Source organism: Hippopotamus amphibius, chromosome 3, assembly GCF_030028045.1.
Source record: "Hippopotamus amphibius kiboko isolate mHipAmp2 chromosome 3, mHipAmp2.hap2, whole genome shotgun sequence".
Classification (NCBI taxonomy): Eukaryota; Metazoa; Chordata; class Mammalia; order Artiodactyla; family Hippopotamidae; genus Hippopotamus; species Hippopotamus amphibius.
In genome coordinates this window covers 175,922,242-175,946,445 of record NC_080188.1, presented here as the reverse complement: position 1 = coordinate 175,946,445, position 24,204 = coordinate 175,922,242, and the positions used below count along the sequence as shown (strand labels likewise).

The following is a 24,204-nucleotide window of genomic DNA, read 5'->3' as shown; positions in this document are numbered from 1 at the left end:
TGTCTTCTTTGATTTCTTTCATTAGTGTCTTATAGTTTTCTGAGTACAGGTCTTTTACCTCCTTGGTTAGGTTTATTCCTAGGTATTTTATTCTTTTTGTTTCAGTGGTGAATGGGATTGTTTCCTTAATTTCTCTTTCTGATCTTTCATTGTTGGTGTATAGAAATGCAAGAGATTTCTGTGTGTTAATTTTGTATCCTGCAACTTTACCAAATTCATTGATTAGCTCAAGTAGTTTTCTGGTGGCATCTTTAGGATTTTCTATGTATAGTATCATGTCATCTACAAACAGTGACAGTTTTACTTCTTCTTTTCCAATTTGGATTCCTTTTATTTCTTTTTCTTCTGTGATTGCTGTGGCAAGGACTTCCAAAACTATGTTGAATAGGAGTGGTGAGAGTGGACATCCTTGTCTTGTTCTGATCTTAGAGGGAATGCTTGCAGTTTTTCACCATTGAGAATGATGTTTGCTGTGGGTTTGTCATATATGGCCTTTATTATGTTGAGGTAGGTTCCCTCTGTGTCCACCTTCTGGAGAGTTTTTATCATAAATGGGTGTTGAATTTTGTCAAAAGCTTTTTCTGCATCTATTGAGATGATCATGTGGTTTTTATCCTTCAGTTTGTTAATATGGTGTATCACATTGATTGATGTGCATATATTGAAGGGATAAACCCCACTTGATCATGGTGTATGATTCTTTTAATGTGTTGCTGGATTCTGTTGGCTAGTATTTTGTTGAGGATTTTTGCATCTAAATTCATCAGTGATATTGGTCTGTAGTTTTCTTTTTTTGTAGTATCTTTGTCTGGTTTTGGTATCAGGGTGATGGTGGCCTCATAAAATGAGTTTGGGAGTGTTCCTTCCTCTGCAATGTTTTGGAAGAGTTTGAGAAGGATGGGTGTTAGCTCTTCTCTAAATGTTTGATAAAATTCACCTGTGAATCCATCTGGTCCTGGACTTTTGTTTGTTGGGAGATTTTTAATCACAGTTTCAATTTCATTACTTGTGATTGGTCTGTTCATATTTTCTATATCTTCCTGATTCAGTCTTGGAAGGTTATACTTTTCTAAGAATCTGTCCATTTCATCCAGGTTGTCCATTTTATTGGCATATAATTGCTTGTAGTAGTCTCTTATGGTGCCTTTTATTTCTGCGGTGTCCGTTGTAACTTCTCCTGTTTCATTTCTAATTTTATTGATTTGAGTCCTCTCCCTCTTTTTGTTGATGAGCCTTGCTAGAGGTTTATCAATTTTATTTATTTTCTCAAAGAACCAGCTTTTAGTTTTATTGATTTTTGCTCTTGTTTTGTCTCTATTTCATTTATTTTTGCTCTGATCTTTATGATTTCTCTCCATCTACTCACTTTGGGTTTTGTTTGCTCTTCTTTCTCTAGTTTCTTTAGGTGTAAGGTTAGATTGTTTATTTGGGATGTTTCTTGTTTCTTGAGGTAGGATTGTATTGTTATAAACTTCCCTCTTAGAACTGCCTTTGCTGCATCCCATAGGTTTTGGATCGTTGTGTTTTCATTGTCATTTGTCTCTAGTTATTTTTTCATTTCCTCTTTGATTTCTTCAGTGATCTGTTGGTTATTTAGTAGCGTACTGTTTAGCCTCCATGTGTTTGTGTTTTTTACAGTTTTTTTCCTGTAATTGATTTCTAATCTCATAGTGTTGTGGTCAGAAAAGATGCTTGATATGATTTCAATTTTCTTGAATTTACCAAGGCTTGATTTATGACCCAAAATGTGATCGATCCTGGAGAATGTTCCATGTGCGCTTGAGAAGAATGTGTAATCTGCTGTTTTGGGGTGTAATGTTCTATAGATATCTATTAAATCCAGCTGATGTATTGTGTCATTTAAAGCTTGTGTTTCCTTATGAATTTTCTGTGTGGATGATCTGTCCATTGGTGTAAGTGAGATGTTAAAGTCCCCCACTATGATTGTGTTACTGTTGATTTCCTCTTTCATAGTTGTTAGCATTTGCCTTATGTATTGAGGTGCTCCTATATTGGGTGCATATATATTTATAATTGTTATCTCTTCTTCTTGGATGGATCCCTCAATCTTTATGTAGTGTCCTTTCTTGTCTCTTGTAACATTTTTTATTTTAAAGTCTATTTTATCTGATATGAGTATTGCTAGCTACTCCAGCTTTCTTTTGATTTCCATTTGCATGGAATATCTTTTTCCATCCCCTCACTTTCAGTCTGTATGTGTCCCTAGGTCTGAAGTGGGTCTCTTGTAGACAGCATATATATAGGTCTTGTTTTTGTATCTATTCAGCCAGTCTGTGTCTTTTGGTTGGTGCATTTAGTCCATTTACATTCAAGGTGATTATTGATATGTATGTTCCTATTACCATGTTCTTAATTGTTTTGTTTTCGTTTCTGTAGGTCCTTTTCTTCTCTTACGTTTCCCACTTCAAGAAGTTCCTTTAGCATTTGTTGTAAGGCTGGTTTGGTGGTGCTGAATTCTCTTAGCTGTTGCTTGTCTGTAAAGCTTTTGATTTCTCCCTCGAATCTGAATGAGATCCTTGCTGGGTCGAGTATTCTTGGTTGTAGGTTCTTCTCGGTCATCACTTTAAATATATCATGCCACTCCCTTCTGGCTTGCAGAGTTTCTGCTGAGAAATCAGCTGTTAACCTGATGGGAGTTCTCTTATATGTTATTTGTCATTTTTCCCTTGTTGCTTTTAATAACTTTTCTGTTTTTAATTTTTCTCAGTTTGACTACTATATGTCTTGGCGTGTTTCTCCTTGGATTTATCCTGCCTGGGACTCTCTGCACTTCCTGGACTTGGGTAGCGATTTCCTTTCCCATGTAGGGAAGTTTTCACCTATAATCTCTTCCAATATTTTCTCAGGTCCTTTCTCTCTCTCTTCTCCTGGGACCCCTGTAATGCGAATGTTGGTGCATTTAACATTGTCCCAGAGGTCTCTTAGGCTGTCTTCAGTTCTTTTCATTCTTTTTTCTGTATTCTTTTCTGCATCAGTGATGATCACCATTCTGTCTTCCAGGTCACTTATTCGTCCTTCTGCCTCAGTTAATCTGCTATTGGTTCCTTCTAGTGTATTTTTCACTTCACTTATTGTGTTGTATATCTCTGTTTGTTTGTTCTTTAATTCTTTTAGGTCTTTGATAAACTTTTCTTGCAACTTTTCGATCTTTGCATCCAATCTTTTTTCAAAGTCCTGGATCATCTTCACCATCATTATTCTGAATTCTTTTTCCAGAAGAGTGCCTATCTCCTCTTCATTTAGTTGTTTTTCTGGTGTTTTATCTTGTCCCTTCATCTGGTACAAAGTCTTTTGCCTTTTCATTTTCTCTTTCTTTCTGTGGCTGTGATTTTCAGTTCCACAAGATGAAATAGTGCTGATACTGCTTGATTCTGCTGTCTGCCCTCTTGTGGAGGAAGCTGTCTAGGAGGCTCGTGGGTGCTTCCTGATGGGAGGGACTGATGGTGGGTTGGGCTGGGTGGGTGGAGCTCAGTAAAACTTGAATCTGATTTGGTGGGTGGAGCTCAGTGACACTTTAATCTGCTTGTCTGCCAGTGGGTGGGGCTGTGTTCCCACCCTGGTGGTCCTTTGGCCTGAGGCGACCCAGCACTGGAGCTTACAGGCTCTTTGGTGGAGCTAATGGTGGACTCTGGAAGGGCTCATGCCAATGAGCACTTCTCAGAACCCCTGCTTCCAGTGCCCCTGTCTCCTCGGTGAGCCACAGCTGCCCCCCACCTCAGCAGGCAACCCTCCAACACCAGCAGGTAGGTCTGGTTCAGTCTCCTATGGGGTCACTGCTCCTTCCCCCTGGGTCCTGGTGAGCACACTTTTTTGTGTGCCCTCCAAGAGTGGAATCTCCGTTTCCCCCAGTCCTGTGGAGGTCCTGCAATCAAATCCCGCTGGCTTTCAAAGTCTGATTCTCTGGGGATTCCTCCTCCCATTGCTGGACTCCCAGGTTAGGAAGCCTGACCTGGGGCTCAGAACCCTCAGGACTTCTGGGGTATAACTGTTCTCCAGCTTGTGAGTCACCCACCCAGCATTTATGGGATTTGATTTTAATGCGATTGTGCCCCTCCTACCGTCTCATTGCAGCTTCTCCTTTGTCTCTGGATGTGGGGTGGGTTTTTTTGTTGAGTTCCAGTGTCTTTCTGTCGATGGTTGTTCAGCAGTTAGTTGTAATTCTGGTGCTCTTGCAAGAGGGAGTGAGTGCACATCCTCCTACTCCACCATCTTGATTCTTCTCCTGTTTGTACTCTTTGAATTTGAGCCATGTGAAGTTACTACCTGCTCAAAAAATAATTACCATTAAATTTAGATAAAATACTCTTGTCATGCTTGTTGGGCAACATTGGTTTCTATTGTGGTAATATTTACAAATGTTAGTATGCCTGAGAAAAATAAGATTTACTCAGCTTTAAATGTTTGAAGTAAGTAAAGAGCCATGGGTTATTTTTCAGGGATCAGGATGTAGAGATAAGCATAGCTAACCCGGGAGAACTCCTTCACTGACAGTTGCCTTTAAAGTATGTGGGACTTGTTTGCATTAATCATTCTTCTCCTTATTTTTCTTTAAGGAAAAAGATTTTTAATTCTTAACTTATAGTTTTACTTGCTATATTATATGGAGTCAAAGTGGGGATGCATTTTACCAAATTCTTTAATAAAGTCATTAAGGGCAGCCCCAGTATTTATGGCAGTTAAGCTATGAGTATTAACATTTTTCTAAACTGTAATCTACTGTTGCTGCAGAGTCCTTTAAGTTCATTTGTTTGTTGGAACTGTTTTCCCCTCTTATTCTGTAGTCGGCTGCTTCTGTGAAGAAGATTTTATGTGACGCCCCCATGGAATCTGTGGTGCAAGTGTCTGGGACAGTAATTTCCCGACCTCCAGGACAAGAGAATCCAGTTAGTAATTTAGAAACTGTCTATTTAAATTTTACCCATGTACATTTGCACTGTCCGTGAACGCATTCAGGCAACAGACACTGAGTGTCTATTAGATATCCAGCACTAAAGCTCTGCCAGTTCTGCAGATTTAAAAACCTTCACTGCAAACATAAACACCTATATAAATATGCACGTTGACATTTGTTAATGAGCTCATTAGCCACAGATATGGATAAGAATGTCAGAGTCATACACAGACATTTATGTTTTAGACTATACCCTATAAGCACCCTCTACGTTTTACATATGTAAATAAATGCTTGTGTTGTATAAATATTCATTGTGTACATATCCTGATGAGTGATTTTTTAAAATAGGTCTTTTCTCTCTCTCTCTAAGAAAATGCCAACAGGTGAGATTGAAATCAAAGTTAAAACAGCTAAACTTCTGAATTCCTGCAAGAAGCTGCCCTTTGAAATTAAGGACTTTGTGAAGGTGCCATCCTTTGTTACTAACAAAATAGAGTATCTAGAAAATGTTAATAACCAGTAAAGTGTTTTTCAGAGTTTTTTTAAGGAAAATTTTAACTTCTACAAAATTAAGTATTTTATTATATCTGTATCATGAATTATTGTTAGTTTTACAATTTCCTGGTGAAATGTTTTAAATATCAACAGTTCATTAAACTGTTGCAGCTTCTCAACACCTAGAACATTTTTCTCAGACAGCTGGAAACATGGTTGTCTTTAAGACTTAGGTGTTATTTTGTTCAATTTTTTTGTTGCTATGGTTTTACATTTTGAAAGGAAATTTATGTTTACCTTAGAAATGGCCACATGGCATAGGAGATCCTGCATATATTATGTTTAAGCCTCTAACAGTGATAAAATGTTTATAAATCATATAAATATGATTACTGTAATTTAGAATGTTCTTGGAGGAAGCTAGACAGCACTGGATATGTAAGCTCAGCCAATTTTTGGCTTTGTCACAATTGTCTACAGTTGTAGACTTGTATATACCTAATTTGTAAACTAATCTATAAAGGATTTTTAAATTAATTGCATGGCCACCTAGTCTTACATTTGAGTTCCCAGTACTTAATATTCTAATTAGAAAAAGCAATATAATTACAGAGTTGACCTTGTTGGGGGGGTGGGGGGGATATACAGTTTTCCCCCCAGCTATGAGCTTTTAGAAAGAGAAATGGCAGATAGTTCTTCCATTTCTGTTCTAGTATCGAAGAAATAAGCTATTCCAGAGGAAAGGACTTCTTAAAAAAGGTTGTCAGCACAAAAGGGATGCAGAGATTTACAGCCTGAAAATAAGCAGACCTCACTGTGTTCCTGCTAGTACAGCCATAGGAATTCATCTGCTGTTCCCTTGCATTTTTTACACTTGTCCCATTCAGGTGATAAAGTCATGGCTGTTTTCGGCTCTGGTGTATATTTTTTAATGATCTTTGAAATCTTCACTTTTTTTTTTTCCAAGATTAAACACCAGGCTTAAAAATGAATGGATAGGGAGTTCCTTGGTGGCTTAGTGGTTAGGATTCCGGGCTCTCACTGCCATGGCCCGGGTTCATTTCCTGGTGGGGAAAATGAGATCCCGCAAGCACATGGTCAAAAAAGAAAAAAGGGGGAAAAAATGAATTGATAAATGTTTAGTAAGGTAGGCAGATTTCAGTCAGTGAAGTGTGGTTCACTGAAAGATGTAAAATCTGTACAAGTAACAAGCCTAGAAATTGTAGGAATTAAGGATGGTGGTGTATTGCACAGATGGTGGATGCTAAAGATAGAGCTAAAGTTCTTGAAAATTCACAATCTGTATCTAAAGTTAGTATCTTTCTAATATTCAAAAAATATTTAAACATAAAAATCTTTAAATTTGTTTAGAAAACAGAAGCTCTTCGTTTGCAATATCGCTACTTAGATTTGCGTGGTGTCCAAATGCAGTATAACCTGCGACTGAGGTCCCAGATGGTCATGAAAATGCGGGAGTATCTCTGTAATCTACATGGTAAGGGAAGAAACAGTAATTTCCATGTGTTTTATCCTAGAGCATAATTTAGTAGCATAAAACATAATTTAGTTCCCTACTGGGTCACAAATACAGCCTTCTAAAGGTGATAGTGCCTGTTACCATTGTCTGTTTCCCATCACTTGTTGAAGATGGACTAGCCCTTTGGTTGTTATATGTAAGTTTTCTTAATTCTGTATCATGCTTGTGCATCATTTGTTGGGAGCTCAGAAATGTCATGTGGATGAAACTAGACTCTTCAGTTAGCCCTGGTTTTTTTCCTGCTATATATGTGTTATTTTTGCTACACTAGCAGAACACGAGGAAAACTGAAACAGTTCAGTACATAAGAATCCATCAAACAGTTAGAATTATTTCATGACAAAAGTATCAACTTTAGGAACAGAATAGGATTTTATGAAAATCTTCAGCTTCCCTCTTGGATTTATAGAAACCAGCATCAATATGCTTGGTAACTTATTTCAGTCAAAATTCCTAATTAAAGGGTGGCTTCAGATTTGTTGCACTGTACTGTAGAGATCATATTTGGTAAATTCCCATCTAATAAATTCTGATATTTCTCTCTTTTTAGGGTTTGTGGATATAGAAACACCAACATTATTTAAGAGAACTCCAGGGGTATGTCTGTTCCTTAAATCAGCCTACTAATAATGTCCTGTTAGTTGTGAAACGGGACCACTTTGCTTTTATATTCCCTTAGTTCTATTTCTTTTATTTTACTGCCTTAGGATGTCCACATTAACTAGGTATTTGAAGAGTTGAGAAAATTGTATGGATCAGTACTTTTAGTCAGAATCCTTTAATCATATATTGTTTTCTTTTCATTGAGGTTTCTTTTATAGCTACAAATCAATAACGAATCGGTTCCTTAAAAATAAATCCCTTGTTCATTAAGAACTGACATTTCCAAACACTGATATTTATACAGTCTGTGGACTTATAAAACTATAGTTAATAAAAGCAGTTAGGAATTACTTGAATAGGAATTGATGCACAAAATCCTTTTAGCTAGTAACAGAAGTGGGCATTCATTTTAACAAGCATATGTTACATTTAATACTTACCACATACAAATATCATGTAAAGCCTACTACGTGCAAGCCTTTTGGGGACTAAAGGGTGAGGAAGAAATGATCTATCATTGTGGGAACTTTGCTCTTTGATTAATTTCATTGATGAACTGAAATATTGACTTCTACCAGTTCTTGGATTTGTTTTTTGAATAATATCTCTGCTTTCCCTCTTTCTCATTCAAAGGGTGCAAAAGAGTTTGTAGTACCATCCAGGGAACCTGGAAAGTTTTATTCTCTCCCTCAGAGTCCTCAGCAGTTTAAGCAGCTCCTGATGGTTGGTGGTTTAGACAGGTGAGCTTTCTTTATGCTAGTAGTGGTCAGAAAAGGAAAAGAGGGAGAAAAGGGGGAAAAAGAAACACAAAATTGTCCAGTCTCTTAAAAGAAAGTACAAAAATGTATGAGAGTTTGGAAGATACTTGTAAAATATCCTAAAATTCCGCAGTCATTATATAAAGATTTATTGGGTGACCATCATGTACAGAGCTCTATGCTAGTAGATGGGGTAGGGGGTTCAAAACGAAAAGAATAGGTTTTGTGCTCAAGGAGCCAATGAATCTAGTAAAACAAAACAGGATAATAAAACCAACTGTGGCATACACCAAAAACAGTATGTTGAGAATAGCAAACTAGTTGCAGTAAAATGTTTGAAATTATATTGTTTTGGGAAATATTATTAAAAACTTTGTGAGCTAGGGCTTCTGAGACAGGGCTGTATTTCAGGAGATGAAGATGAGAGTTAGAATGGCATAGCACAAGAAAGCTCAAGTGTTTTCATGGAGGAGTGAGTATTTCAGTTTGGCTGAAGCAAAAGAATATGTGTAAAGAAGCATGGACTGCCTTGCCTGTCAGTCTAATATGTGAATACCCAAAGGTGCCATTGTATATTTTTAAGATGATATATTGAGCAGTTAACTTCTCGTGGGTCAACTGTGTGTCTGATTAGATTAGAACATCACAGAGAATTTTAAAATTTCTTGTCCTTTTAGTATCATTGTTATTTCATAACCTGCATTGCCAGGAACTTTGAGGGGAAAGTGTGTGTATGTTTCTAGAATCCTGACTCAGTTGACACTATTTTCCAATTGTAGATATTTTCAGGTTGCCCGATGTTATCGAGATGAAGGTTCAAGACCAGACAGACAGCCCGAATTTACTCAGGTACTAAGTTATATTCATTCATATCTTACTGATTCAGCCTTGCTACAGCCAAGAACGTCAAAACCAGGACAGAAATTATATATATTTTTTCTCATTACATTTTATCTAACACATATTTAATTAAACTAACCTACAGTTGAGGCATTATTTAATCTTTCATCCATTTATAAAGAATATTGTCATAAACTAAGGAATGACAGATTCCTACAGTATTTTAATTATCATGATATGATAAAGTTCTTTAAAAAAATCTCTTGTGCACTAAAACCAACAATTCTGTATGTTGGTATTTAATCTGTTTATCTAGTCAGAGTCATCTCTGACTAGAAAAGCTATTATGATTTAGTTTTTGTATGATATCATATTAATCAGTATGGCACAAAAATTAGTAATCAGCACAAAACCCAGAAGATTTGGAGTTGGACAGACCTTAGATCAAAGGTAGTTTAACCATATGCACTCAAGCACGTTAGTTAGCCTCTCTGAGCCTTAAGCCATGAGATGGCTGTGGGAACTAACAGTTTGATGTATGTAAAGCATTAGCACAGTGCCTGACACAAAACAGATGTACAATAATATTTAACCTGCCCTCCCGTGTATTAAGTATAGAATCCAGTGGTAATTTAAAACAAGGGAAATATATAAATATGTATGTACATAATATTATGGCTCTCCAAGTTAGCTTCCATATGTTGTTTTGGTTTCAGATTGACATAGAGATGTCTTTTGTAGACCAGACTGGCATCCAGAGTCTAATTGAGGGTTTGCTCCAGTATTCGTGGCCCAGTGATAAAGGTCCTGTGGTGGTTCCTTTTCCTTCTGTGACCTTTTCTGAGGCATTGGCCAGCTATGGAACTGATAAACCTGACACTCGCTTTGGGATGAAGGTACTTTTCTTCACTTTTCCAGGACTTTGCCCCCAAATAGTCCTGTAGTCTTTTGAACCACTTTGACGTTTACAAACAGTTACTTACACACACTGTTATATCATATTTTTTGTTATTATCTTGGCTTGTTACTTTTGTTGTTACCCAGCTACAGCAAGAGAAAATAATACCATGTTAGCATTAGCACCTTTTTCTATCTACTGTGTTCCAAGATCCACTCCCAAGAGCAAGTTTCTTTCTATAACATTTTTATTACTGACAAGTTATTAGTTACATGGATATGAATGGTAACTTGAAAGAAAAAAAAAAAAACCTATTCTTTCCTATTGAAGTTTTCTTAAGCTAAAATGACACTTGGAAGGCAAATGATTAAGAGTTATTCTTTTTCCCTGGTCTATAAAGAGCTCAAACATATAGAAACATTTATTCACGTTGTTAGTATCTACATATATTTAACTAAGGGTAACAGTAGAACTTATACAGAGCAGTTTCCCTTAGCAAGCCTCTTATTATTTGCTCTTAGAAAGCAATAGCCCTTCATCACTGTGATGCTGGTGATATTTCTATATCTCAGATATCAGAGCAGATTCCTTAGAAATTGAGTTCTGCCTGGTCCACGAATAGGCAGTGCTCAATTCTTAGAAAGAAAAAAATATAGCACAAAAAGAGTCACACTGCCTATTTACAGCAGCCAACTTAACTACTCCTTGTTTCTTCTTCTGTAATATGAAGTGGTGGTTCTTAAGTCATGCTGCTTAAGTTAAATTCTGCCTCTGCCACTTACTAGCTGTGTTATCTTGGACAAGTCATTTCTTTCTCTGTGCCTTGGTTTTCTCATCTATTAAATGGGGATAACAAGAGGGCCTACCTCATACTCTTGTTGTGCGGATGAAATGAATTATTACTAATGAGTAATTGGTACATTAACCCTTGCCATGGCGCCCAGCCCATGCCAAACACTCTATGAACACACTCTGCAAACATTAACAAGATCTGCTTTCCTCTTTAAAATCTTGTTTGTAAAAGATTTTGAGATAAACATTACTTCACATTTAGTTACCTTTTCTGTTACCCATTTTCCAGATTGTAGATATCAGTGATGTGTTCAGAAACACAGAGGTTGGATTTCTTCAAGATGCACTTAGTAAACCCCAAGGAACCATCAAAGCCATATGTATCCCTGAAGGAGCAGTAAGTGGAGCACAATTCTTTTTTTTTCTTTTCTTTTCTTTTTTTTTTTAGATTTATTTATTTATTTATTGGCTGTGTTGGGTCTTTTGTTGCTGCACACGGGCTTTCTCTAGTTGCGCGAGCGGGAGCTGCTCTACGTTATGGTGTGTGGGCTTCTCAGTGCAGTCGCTTCTCTTGTTGTGGAGCATGAGCTCTAGGCGCACGGGCTTCAGTAGTTGAGGCACATGGGCTTCGTAGTTGTGGCACACGGGCTTAGTTGCTCCACAGCATGTGTGATCTTCCTGGAGCAGGGATCAAACCCATGTCCCCTGCACTGGCAGGTGGACTCTTAACCACTGTACCACCAGGGAAGTCCGTGGAGCACAATTCTTTGTTTTCTCAAAAATGTGTATTTGCAAAGTAAATATGTTCAACACTGGCACATTTAAATTTCAGAAAAAAAAATTCTCTAAATAAAAATGTGTTTTTTCATATAAAGTCTAATAGTGTCTCTAAAACTGTAAGTAGAGAATGATAAAACCTTATGGATATGAGTTTACACTCCCAAGATCTAGAGCTTTTGTTTTTTCTTCTAAACAATGCTGTAAAGTTCTCCTGTACTTGATGTGGGATTATTTCCACCAGTGGTGAGTATAAAATAGTATTCCTTTTCTGTCTCCAGCCTCAGTTTGTCCAAAGGCTCCCAGCCCCGTATCAGCTCCAGCATTGCCCTTGCATGTTGGTTCTTGTTCTTGGGGTCTACTGCATTAATAACGGGGGAAGAGAAAGGAAATGGAGCTGTGAAAAGCAAAAGGAGAGGAAATGAGGGTAGGAGAGAGAGAGAATGGTTGAGTTGGGTGAGCATGGATTCTTAAGTAATGGGACACGTCTGTTTTCTGTAGTTAGCACACCTGCTTTGAAAACAATTTAATAAGAGTTCTAAAAGTATTTTGAGTCAGGTTACTATTTTGAAAGACTATTCAGCTGGATACATAAGCATCTTAGTATATTTAAAATAGGGATAAGAATTCAGTCTCATTACTTTTTATTCACTTCATATGTTCAATGGAAAGTAATTTGGTGTCAATATTCTAGTCCAGACATATTGAATGTGTTCAGGTAAGCTCAGTATAACATATTTCTTGTTATTATTATTTACCCCAATTTGACTGTGTCCATTCCTTCCCAAGTAGATCATAAGGACTGCAGGGCCATGAACCATGTTTTCACCTTTTTGTGTCTCCCATTGCTAATTAAGTGCTCCGTGAATATTAGTGATGATAGCCATAGCATCTCACTTAGAAACACATTGAGATAACTTAGAAAAGTAAGAATTTTAAGAGATCTGAAATAATCAGGTTCTGAATCCTCTTATTCATTTTGTTACTGATCTTTCACAATTCAGTTGCAAAAATTCATTTTCAACATATTATATATACACAGTCTTCTGTGGAATACATTCACAGCTATTTCCAATGAGACCTGCATAATTAGAAAAAAGTATGCCCTGTAGCAAGCCTTAAAATTTTGTCATTTGGACAACAGAAAGTAAATCTTTATTGAATCTTATTATTGTGATGGAAAGACACAAAATATATTTGTTTCCCATTTCATTTCATAAACGTGTTTGTGAAGCTAAGTGTCATATCGATGAGTTTACTTTGACTTTCTTTCACCAGAAATACTTAACAAGGAAAGACATTGAGTCCATTGGAAAGTTTGCAGCTGACCGTTTTAATCAGGTAAGGAGCAGGTTTTTTCCTTTCTTTTAGGGATTCAATATTTTTAACAATTTATTGTTTGAGCTGTTACACTATCATTAGTTTTGAGGGGCTTCTTTTTATTTTTAAAGTTAATCTTACCACTAAGTATAACTGCAAGACTTCAACTTAGTTGAATTCACCACTCATCAGAATGTGAAAGTTCAACCCTAGCCTTTTAAAACAAACAGCGGTACTTTAATATAGTTGGGAAAATTAAAGCCACATGTGCCCAAGGTTTAAATGAAAGCATAGCAGGTGTGAAAGAAAGCTGGTATTCATTGGTCTTCCCATACCCTTTTAAGAATTCTGAATATACCTTTCCTTTGACACATACACTTGGTGTAGTTGGCTTGGTGAACAGTAGCACTAAAATACGGAGGCACAGGAACAGGAAATGGGCATTCGTACACTGTCACTGAAGTGTAAATTACCTCAGCCATTTTGGAACCACTAACTTTAAAAATAGTCATGCTCTTTGAGTCAGTAATTTTCTCTACTTTAAAGAAAGGGTCTTAGATATGAAGACACTTATGTACAGTATCATTTACAGGAATGAAATGAAACCATATGGGAGTGATTAAATAAATTAAGGTAGGATTATAGGAATAAATATTAAAGTTCCTTTTAAAAATCTTGTTTCCTAACTAAAAGTTCATAATGTAGGGAAAATGTTCAGGTTATAATGATTTGTAAGAAAAGGGGAATACAGAATTATATATTCACTGATCATAACCAGGTAGAAACACTGTATTTGTGGATTGAAAATGGACTACTCAGAAGTCTCTTCAGCAAGTGGTGTTGGGAAAGTTGGACAGCCACTGGTAAATCAATGAATTTAAAACACTCCCTCACACCATGCACAAAAATAAACTCAAAATGGCTTAAAGATTTAAAATATAAGACATGACACTAAAACTCCTAAAAGAAAACCTAGGCAAAATGTTCTCTGACATAAATCATAGCAATACTTTGTTAGATCTGTCTCCCAAGGCAAAAGAAATAAAAGCAGAAATAAACAAATGGGACATAATCAAACTTATAAGCTTTTGCACAGCAAAGGAAACCATAAACAAAACAAAAAGATAACCTACAGACTGGAGAAAATATTTGCAAATGATGTGACCAACAGGGGTTTAATTTCCAAAATTACAAACAGCTCATACAACTCAATATCAAAAAACCAAACAACCCAATCAAAAAATGGGCGGAAGACCTAAACAGACGTTTCTCCAAAGAAGATGCACAGATGGCCAATAGGCAGGCACATGAAAAGATGCTCAACGTTGTTAATTATTAGAGAAATGCAAACCAAAACTACAATGAGATATCACCTCACAACAGTCAGAATGGCCATCATCAAAAAGTCTACAAATAATAAATGAAATTTCACAGTTTGTATTAGCTTTGTCATTTTTCATTCAGTGTGTTGCACACTTGAAGGGCCCTTTGAATACGAAGGTTCATGTCTTTTTTCTGTGGAAAATTATTTTATCATATAATTACTTTGACCTCATCATTTTCTCTAGTCTGTCTTTTTGGGATTTCTTTTAGCTATGTGTTGGGCCTCTTTTTGTAACTTGTATGTCTTTTGTTTTCGTGTCCTTTCCCATCATTTTCTTTGTCTTTTTATTCTTTCTGGGAGATTTCTTCAGCTCTTCTGTTGAATTTTTTTTTAAGCAATCATATTTTTATTTCCCACTAGCTCTTTCTTGCCTCCTTTCATTGCATTTTATTCTGGTCTTATTGATAAAATACCTTTTTTAATATTTTTGAGGATTCAAATTTTTTGTTCCCTAAATTATCTCTTTCCTCTAGGGTCATTTTTTTCTGTTTATCTGGTTCTTTTTTTTTTTTTTTTTTTTTTTCTTTTTTTAGTGCTACAGCTTCTTCGATGTGTGGTGATTGTTAATTGTACGTATTTAAGAATGAGCCATTTAAAAAGCTGTTCAAAGGGGCATTTGTAAATGGTTAGGTTTAGTTTTGGGGGAGCAACAAGATGGTTGTCTATTACCCTGGGGACCTGAGTCTTTAGAGCCCTGCATCTCTAGGATTTTGCAGGGTAAGATCAGTTCCTTCTTGTGCTGAAGCTGCTCTGTTCTCTAGGCCAGAGCTTCCTGCATCTTGCTTCTCTGGCCATTCCTATTCCACTCACCTGAATCTGTCAAAAATTTTCAGAAATCTCTTATTTGCTGATATCCCTTCCCACCCTTCATTCCGTTGTTTTTTGTTTCTTTTTTTCATTTTGGTGAGATTACGTTTTAGATTCCTTTAGTATCATTTTGAAGGGCTTCAGGGAGGGAATAGAGATAATCTCATGTAGGTTCTTTTTCTTTTGGAAGCAAGAAATCTTTGTACTGCAGGAAAAATAAATCAACCCTGCTTTTTAAAAACTGTAAGTCTTTTTCTTTATCACAGGAAGTCTTACCTATATTCCTGAAAACCAATAAAAACTGGAATTCTGCAGTTGCTAAGTTCATAATGGAGGAGCAAGGCCTGGGACTAATCAGACTGTTGGAGACCCGAGAGGAGGATGTGGTCCTGCTAACTGCCGGAGAGCACAAGAAAGCAGTAAGAAAAATTACCTCTGGGCATCTGTGCTACTGATGCTGAATGATGCCTCTCTTTTCCTGTGTATATATTACATATTTGAAATTGACTTAATTTCATAAAATGGAGCTGCTCTGGATGAGTTTTTGTATTAATAAATGTCTTTTGGCACTTTATAATGCACTGTATACAAACGAGAGTTTTCAGTTTGCAAGGCAGAAATAGAGACAGATGTAGAGAACATATGTGTGGATACTAAGAGGAGAAAGCAGGAAGTGGGGATGAATTGGGAGATTGGGATTGACATATATACAGTAATATGTATAAAATAGATAATAAATAACCTGCTGTATAGCACAGGGAACTCCACTTTGCTGTACAGTAGAAACTAACACAACATTGTAAAACAACTATACCCCAATTAAAAAAAAAAACTAGAGTGTTTTCCATCAGCTGCCAGCCTCCTTTGGTGTTGCTCACACAGATTAGATGTGGCATTGATGAGGAAAGCCAGTTAGGTAAAGAGAGGACCATTGATATTCATTGTACAGCTGTGAAAAAAATATTTTCGAAGTTTTACAGATTAAGAAAAGTTGGTAGTCCCAAACTTTTGCACGTAATGCATTCCTGGAAATGTGGAGGGACAGCTTAGACTGCTGGAGAGCTGCTGGGCTGGCAGACACCCCCAGCCCTACCTGGTCGAGGCAGAACCCTTTCTCCTCAGGAGCAGCAGCTGGGAGGGAGCACTGCTGCCACGCACTGGCTAAGTCACCCTTCTTCTGGAGATGTGCGGAATGATGGATTTAATTTTAGAAATCATTGTAAAATACACAAAGTGTGGTATCAGACTCAAACATGAGTACTGAAAATACACTGTAAAGGTCAAGCATGGTAAAAATTCATCCTTGCATTGTAGTATAATATGGTATCTTTATAGTGTCTGATTAGTACTTTATCAAGTTCATTCTACTAATTTATATTTGCACTTGGTGTTTGTTTATCATTATTTCTTCCAAAGGAAAAGTTTCAGAGTTCAGCCACAAAGCTAAATATAATCCACTGTGCTTTCCTTTCTCTGCATTAGTAGAGTGATGAAAGCTATTTAATTGCAATTTTTTTTTTGATACTGTGGTCAAAAAATTCATTTTTTTTAAATGAATTCACTTATCAACATTATTTTTGAATACCAGCCCTGAACCAGTACTGTTAAATTTGCTGGGGGATGCAGCAGTTAACTACAGATTTTATTGTCAGTGCATTTCTTAAAAAAGAATTTGGATTTTGTATTAAAAATTCTGCTGCAAGTTCAGCTGGCTATTAAACTTTCCCCTGGTATGAACTGAAACTGCTCGTGTTCTCTTCCCAAGAAGGTATTGATCTAATTCCTACTGGGACTTCCTTGAGAGAATGCTCGAAACCAGATTTATGAAGAATAACATTAGCATTCTGAATATGTCACAGTAAAGGTGCCCTGTGTGGATATCTGTGTCAGATAGAATAGGCTACAGAGTGACACCCTGTGCATGTCTCCAGGCATGTCTCCTGTTCTGACTGCCCTTTCTCAGGGATGCCCTGCCTGTCATAGTTTAACACTTATCACAGCACTCTGTTTGCCTAGCACTAATTACTTGGTATATATTAACTCATTTAACCTCATGCCAGCCCTATTAAGAAAGCACTGATACTGTTACCATTTTCAAAGATAAGAAAACTGAGGCATGGAGGTTAAGAATTTGTTCACACTCACAGAGCTAGGAGGTGGAGGAGCCAGATTTCTAACCCAAAAGCCCAGTTCCAGAAGTCACACTCTTAACATAACCTCTAATCCGTACTAATAACAGCCAACATTTATTGAACATTAAGTGTGTGCCAGGCTCTCATCAGATCCTCTCCACAACCCTTCAGGAACAGTAAGGAAATAATAATTATAGTAGCTGGTTTGTATTTCAGAGCATATCTGACTTGATCTTCACAACAGTCTTTGGAGTAGATATTTTTATCTCCATTTTACTATGGAAAAAAGTGCAGAGAAGTTAGTCAGTAACCAAACTGAGAAACAGACCCAGGTTAATCAAGCTCTGATACCTGTGTTCTCAGTCACTGTGTTAGCAGATACTTGCCAAGTCTGCTGGGTCTGACAGTCATCCTCAGATCTTTCTCTCCTCAGAGGCTAAGAGGTTCTCATCTGTAAATTAACTAATCCTTTCTCAGAAAAAGGCCTGGCTTTAGAATCCACAGTGTATCATTTGCTGCCTACTCTTCACAGCAGTTTCTGTTTGCAGTGCTCTTTGTTGGGAAAATTACGACTGGAGTGTGCTGACCTTCTAGAAGCAAGAGGAGTGGTGCTTCGTGACCCAGCTCTGTTCTCTTTCCTTTGGGTTGTGGATTTCCCCCTCTTCCTTCCCAAGGAGGAAAATCCCGAAGAGCTGGAGTCCGCCCACCACCCATTTACTGCTCCCCATCCCAGCGACATCCACCTCCTGTACACGGAGCCCCAAAAGGTACCATATCTACACCTCCAAATTAAAAGGAAATGTGGAAACAAGGCAGAGAACTTCAGTTTTCACAGTCTGACCCAGTTCTGGAAGCCCTAGAAGAAATTGTCAGGTTTGAGGCATTGTCTCTGCATAGCTACAAGTGTCCTCAATGTACAGAACAGAAAACCAGAGATTGTTCTCTAACATAAAGGCTCTTTGAATCTTCTAGGTCCGTAGCCAACACTATGACTTGGTTTTAAATGGCAGTGAGATAGGAGGTGGGTCTATCCGAATTCATGATGCAGAGCTACAGCGTTACATTCTGGAAACAGTACTAAAGGTAACATCGTCTTCTAACCTGGCCTTTTTAAAAAACTGTAACATTTGTCTGTTTTGTTAAAATGTTATGAATGGAGGATTCGCTAGATATAGAATAGTTTCAGCTTATTTCTCTACCTGTAGTGTTAGACTTTGAAAAATAAATGACAATAATATGTATTTTTTTAGTGACTACTATATGCCAGGCACTGTTTAAGTACCTTATATGCATGGACACATTTAGTCCTCACAGTTACTTTTTAAATTAAGACCTTTATTCTTCTCATTTTAAAGATAGGAAACTGAGGCAGATGAATTAATTTGCCCAAAGTCACACAGCACAGAAGCAAGCAGAGTCGGGATTCAAATCCAGGCAGGGCAGCTCTTGAACCCAAGCTCCCAACCTCCTAACCACTGCACTGCTCAAAAAAAGGATGCAGTCTGAAATGACTGAGAAGGTTGATAATGCTAGAGAAAGGGAGAGGTTTGAAAGGATTTTATGTCACTTAGTATTTGAGGTGGGGATAGATTTTAATGACAGAGAGTGGGTTCATCAGAATTTTCAAAAGAAGAGTCTCTATAGATGCAAGCCTAAGAATCTGTGGTTTGTTGATGACTCTTCAGGAGGCTAGGATAGATTTTAGGAAGGCAAAGGTCCAGGAGAGTCTGATCCTAAAAGATCATTTTGTGGGATTAACTAACAGGGGTGAGGTGGGATGGAGGGATTTACTTATGAGAATAGGATTGGAGAACTCAACACCAAACTCCCCCTTTCGCTTTGAAAATGTTACAAACTCCCTTAACTTTTCTTCTCTTAAGGCAAAGCCCCTAACCATCAGTTTCGCAGCCTATGTTTTTCATTCCTTTCAAGCGTCTCAAAATGTCAGTGAGAATACTTCTCTACACATCAGTGCTTCTCAGCCCTTCTGCACATTAGAAAAGAATCACCTGGAAAGCATTAAAAACAAAAAAACTCATTGCTCCTCACCAGACCAATTAAATAAAAAGCTCTAGATGTGAGGCTTGGGCATTTGTTCCTTAAAAGTTCCCCACTTGATTGTGATCTGTAGCCTGGTTAGGGGACCATTTCAGACACACTTTCAACACTTCTACAGGCTTTGCCCCACAAAGGTTACTTGCACGGTCACCAAACCCAGCGGCCTGTTGTTGGCCCACAAGCTGTCCTGCCTTCTGGCGGTATCCGCACTGTTGCCCTTCTAATAACATTCTCTCCTCCTGGTCCCTGTGACAGATCTGGTTCCTTCCTTCATGCTGCCTTTCTGAGGCCACATCTCCATGTCCTTAATTGGTCTTACTCTGTCTGCATTATCAGCGTAGTAATAGCTGCATTTACTGAGCCCCAGGCATTTCCCTGCATGTTGTAGTATCTGTGACTTGTCATATTCTCTTGCTAAACTGTAAACCTCTTAAAGTACTTTTTTAACTCAACTTTTATTTTCCCTTTAGCAACTAATTGTAGTGTGTGGCACCTAGTGGACCCTCAGTGTGTATTAAATTGAATTATCTTTTGAATTTCAGCAAGACGTGAAATTGCTCTCCCATCTGCTCCAGGCTTTAGATTATGGGGCGCCGCCTCATGGAGGAATTGCATTAGGTAAACAGTCTGTCCTTTTACAAGCTATATTTCATTCCATAGCTCTAAGTGTCAAATGGGGACTCTCAGCTTATGGGGGAGAGGATGGGGTTGGGAGAGTAGAGGAGTAAAGAGGGTAGGAGGGGAGTCCAGCAGTTCTAAAGAATTTAACTTGGTGTTTTTCATTTTGGTGATTTTCGGGGGGGGGGCTTGCTGTGCGGCGTGCGGGATCTTAGTTTCCCGACCAGGGATTGAACCCAGGCCCTCAGCAGTGAAAGCACCGAATCATAACCACTGGACCGTCAGGGAATTCCCTGATGATATATTTTAAAAATATATTTAACCAGTTATAAAGATAAAACTTAACTGATAATTTGCATTTGAAAGATTTTTTAATACAATGAAAGTAGAGTCTTAAGTCAACATTGCTCAAATCCCTGGAAGCTCACAGACACATTCATAGGAGTGTGAAAAATACTACTCCAGAGTATTCAGCTTGTGTGCAAGTGGGACATGCCAGTGTCTTTCCGATGGCCTTGGCTGCTCACATTGCTTGTTTTATCAAACACAGAAGAGTGTGAGAAGTTCTAGGAAGCTTACCTAGATCGTAGGCCCTCAACAGTAGAGACTTCCTTCTATGTTTTTGGAGTACCCCGCACAGCGCCAAACTTTGTTCAACCTTCAGTATGCCCTTGCTAAGGACTCATTAATTGCTGTGACTGTTTATCCCAGAAGCTTGTGAACATTAGTCCTGAGCACTTTTCTAGAATGAGATAGAAGAGAACCTCTCAAACATAGTTCTCTAAGAAGGCAGGGAACTATGCTTAGCTGCAACTTATTAAAGGTTCTTGTTTAAAAGTTTTCCTCAACCTTTGTAGGAAAACTAAGTCACCCCCAACCGTAGGTTACATTCTCATCTATTAACTTTGGATTTCACAGGGTTAGACAGACTGATCTGCCTTGTCACTGGAGCGCCAAGCATCAGAGATGTCATAGCCTTCCCCAAATCTTTCCGGGGGCACGACCTTATGAGCAGTGCCCCAGATTCTATCCCTCCTGAGGAACTGAAGCCTTATCATATCCAGGTCTCCTGGCCAACAGACGCAGAAACAGAAAGGAGCTCACTGAATCATCCATGCCATCCAGAAAGTTGAGCTTTTGAGTTTTGTCCTCTTTTCTTCCCCAAGGCTAGAATCAGATCTGGAGTTCAGCCACAGATCTGACTTCACGTTTTTAGATGGAAGGATCCAGACCACGTTCTTCACCTCAACAAAGAAACAGATAAAAGGTATCCAGGTTTAACAATAACATGCATCATTAGGATTATTTTATTTGGGACTTTTTTGAAGTTTCTTTTTACTTGGAGAGGTGTGAAAGACAGCTCTTTGTTGGAGTAACATAGTGACAGTGTTTTCTAATCATGTTTTTCATACCCAGATAGTAGATTGTTCTCTTAGGACAGAGGTAATCAAACCACACATGAATTGTGAGAAAATTCTTGCCCCTTTAGGCTGATCAGTTGATGGAGGGGTCAGTTCAACCAGTCAAGAGAATCCTACAAAGTAACCTGGATAATGACATCTCAATTATCAACATAATATAGTTAAGAAGCAACATGATATAAGGCAAAAAAATCACTGAAATATAAAAGTCACAAAACCTTAAATCAGTGCTTTACCTTGGAAATTGTATAAACCTCTCTTAGCCTCCCTTCCTGCATATATGAAATGTAGACAATACTTTCCTGGGTCCCTCACTGGCTTCTTGCCTGAATCCTAGGAGACAATATATGTGGAAGATGATGACAGTGAAAATGCTTTGAAAAACTTTTAAGCATTACTTAAATGTAAGTAATGATATTATCCATCTGTAAACAGGGTACAGGTAAATCTCTATATTTTATAGTTTAAGATTAAACAAAACTGATAACTGTGGTAAAAGGAAAACAGTAATTTCATTAATCAGTATTCTGCTTATATTTCTATTTTTTTTAATAACCATTAATCCCCAAATAACTTTCCCTCAGTTATAAGTAACTGAAAATATTGACCTTAAACCAAATTCAAATGTAGAAGTGAACACAAACTCATTGTGATTTTCTTATACGTTCTGTTCACACAAATAAAGGCTTATAATTAATAATTATAAAATGGGAATAAGGCTTTGATTAATGACATTTTCTACTTTATCTTCATTTTTGCCTTGACATTCTTTTGACTTTGATACTACACCAAAACTTGACAAGTTTCTTAAAGGTTAATTGCAATGTGTAATCTGAAATCATATTGATAAATTTTTCTAAAATCCATTGGCCTGCCTTGTATTTTGAATACAACTTTTATGCGTGATTTTGTAACACCGCACATTGATCACTTGAAAAATATTGGCTCACTGAACTATGCAACGCTTCCAGGTGTTAACACATTTTATTATACAATATCTAAAAAATCACACTGATTAACTTCATTACTGATTTCATCTTAAGTATGGAGAAGGTGTAAGTGCACAGACAGATATAAGCTTTCCAAAAATCTTATTTTCACTTGAAAGCTTGAGTTTTCTTTGGCAACAAATACCATCAGGCTTTTTTCCAAACTCATTTTTGAGAAAATATCTGCCAATATCTGCGGCCTGGGCTTTGGTCTCTCTTCAGTTCCAACGAAGAGGCAGAGCCTCTGGCGTGTCCCTGCCTCCTCTTCTGCCTGAGTCGGGGAGGCCAGGAAGCCTTGGTGGCTGGAGGGGGTCTGCTGCCCGAATGTATATTCTCTTCACCAGGAACACAGACTTATCATTGTTGGACTGGGTAGTGCGGTGAGAACTACCATCCTTTACCAGCTTTCTATGAATGAAGTTGTACATGCATCCCTTATGATAGGAAGTAATGTAGAAGAGACGGTGATTACTAATACACGTTTCCTGATGTGGGATATTGGTGGCCAAGAATCTCTTTGATCTTCCTGGAACAGTTATTACACTAACAGAGTTTGTAATAATTGTTGTGGACAATACAGAAGAAAAAGGATTGCTGTAACTGAAGAGCTCTATGACATAGCCCATGGAGACCTAAGGAAAGCTGAATTGCTGATTTCTGCTAATGAACAAGAATGTATGGCTAGAACACGATAATTCAAAAAGACACATGCACGCCAATGTTCAATGCAGCACTGTTTACAATAGCCAGGACATGGAAGCAACCTAAATGTCCATCAAGAGATGAATGGATAAAAAACATGCGGTACATATATACAATGGAATATTACTCAGCTGTAAAAAGCAATGCAACTGGGACATTTGCAGACATGGATGGACCTAGAGACTGTCATACAGTGAAGTGAGTCAGAAAAACACATCGTAAACTAACACATACATGCGGAATATAGAAAAATGGTACAAATCAACTGGTTTGTAAGGCAGAAATAAGAGACACAGATGTGGAGAACATAGACACGAAGTGGGGAAAGCGGGGAGGATTGGGGGGGAATGAATTGGGAGATTACTAATAAGAAAAAAAATACCAAATTGTACAAAGAAAAAGCCAAATTTGATTGGCAGGTATTTACACTTGCAGATGCTTCTAGAGCTAATGGCTTCCTTTGTAATTTAGGAATTAACTAGCAACTCACTGATTCACTAATACTCTCATTAGCTTCTTGAACTAACCACATTCCCCCCAGAAATTTGTAAAACCTGTACCCATTTTCTAAAGATAAGGACGTAGACTTCCCTGGTGGTACAGTAGTTAAGAATCCGCCTGCCAATGCAGGGGACATGGATTCAATCCCTGCTCCAGGAAGATCCCACACGCTGTGGAGCAACTAAGCCTGTGTGCCACAACTACTGACCCTGAGCCCTAAAGCCTGTAAGCCAAAACTACTTTAGCCTGCACGCCTAGAGCCCATGCTCTGCAACAAGCCATCACAATGAACCCATGCACCACAATGCCTGAAGAGTAGCCCCTCTGCTCGCCTGCACGCAGCAACTGAGACCCAACACAGCCAATTTAAAAAAAAAAGAAAACCTGCCAATGCAGGGGACCTCGTTTCAATGCCTGTGTCTGGGAGGATCCCACATGCTACAGAGTAACTATGCCCATGTGCCACAATTACTGAGCCTGCATTCTAGAGCCTGAGCCACTACTACTGAGGCTGTGCACAACTACTTAAGTCTGCATGACCTAGAGCCCACATGCTGCAGCTGGAGCACAGCCCATGCTCCAAAAGGGAAGCCACCGCTCACTAGAGAAATCCAGCGCAAGGCAATGAAACCCAAAAGCTGTCCAAATTACAAAAAC

At 38.0% G+C, this 24,204-nt stretch overlaps 1 protein-coding gene across 3 annotated transcripts in view; it reads left to right on the top strand.

The window, feature by feature from the left end:
* The window catches only part of DARS2 (aspartyl-tRNA synthetase 2, mitochondrial), a 30,847-nt gene that overhangs the window by 5,486 nt on the left and 1,157 nt on the right, over window positions 1-24,204 (top strand). For 2 of the 3 annotated variants that reach the window (XM_057727595.1, XM_057727594.1), the window contains 14 exons: window positions 4,803-4,904; window positions 5,286-5,381; window positions 6,782-6,905; window positions 7,498-7,544; window positions 8,184-8,290; window positions 9,088-9,157; window positions 9,865-10,044; window positions 11,128-11,235; window positions 12,894-12,956; window positions 15,393-15,545; window positions 17,807-18,025; window positions 18,231-18,341; window positions 19,859-19,934; window positions 20,853-22,714. In XM_057727595.1, coding sequence (XP_057583578.1) covers window positions 4,803-4,904; window positions 5,286-5,381; window positions 6,782-6,905; window positions 7,498-7,544; window positions 8,184-8,290; window positions 9,088-9,157; window positions 9,865-10,044; window positions 11,128-11,235; window positions 12,894-12,956; window positions 15,393-15,545; window positions 17,807-18,025; window positions 18,231-18,341; window positions 19,859-19,934; window positions 20,853-21,067 — 1,671 coding nt within the window. In that variant the 3' untranslated portion in view covers window positions 21,068-22,714. Of the gene's footprint in view, window positions 1-4,802; window positions 4,905-5,285; window positions 5,382-6,781; window positions 6,906-7,497; window positions 7,545-8,183; window positions 8,291-9,087; window positions 9,158-9,864; window positions 10,045-11,127; window positions 11,236-12,893; window positions 12,957-15,392; window positions 15,546-17,806; window positions 18,026-18,230; window positions 18,342-19,858; window positions 19,935-20,852; window positions 22,715-24,204 lie in introns of those variants that run through there. The other variant, XR_009052662.1, reaches the window with a different exon arrangement.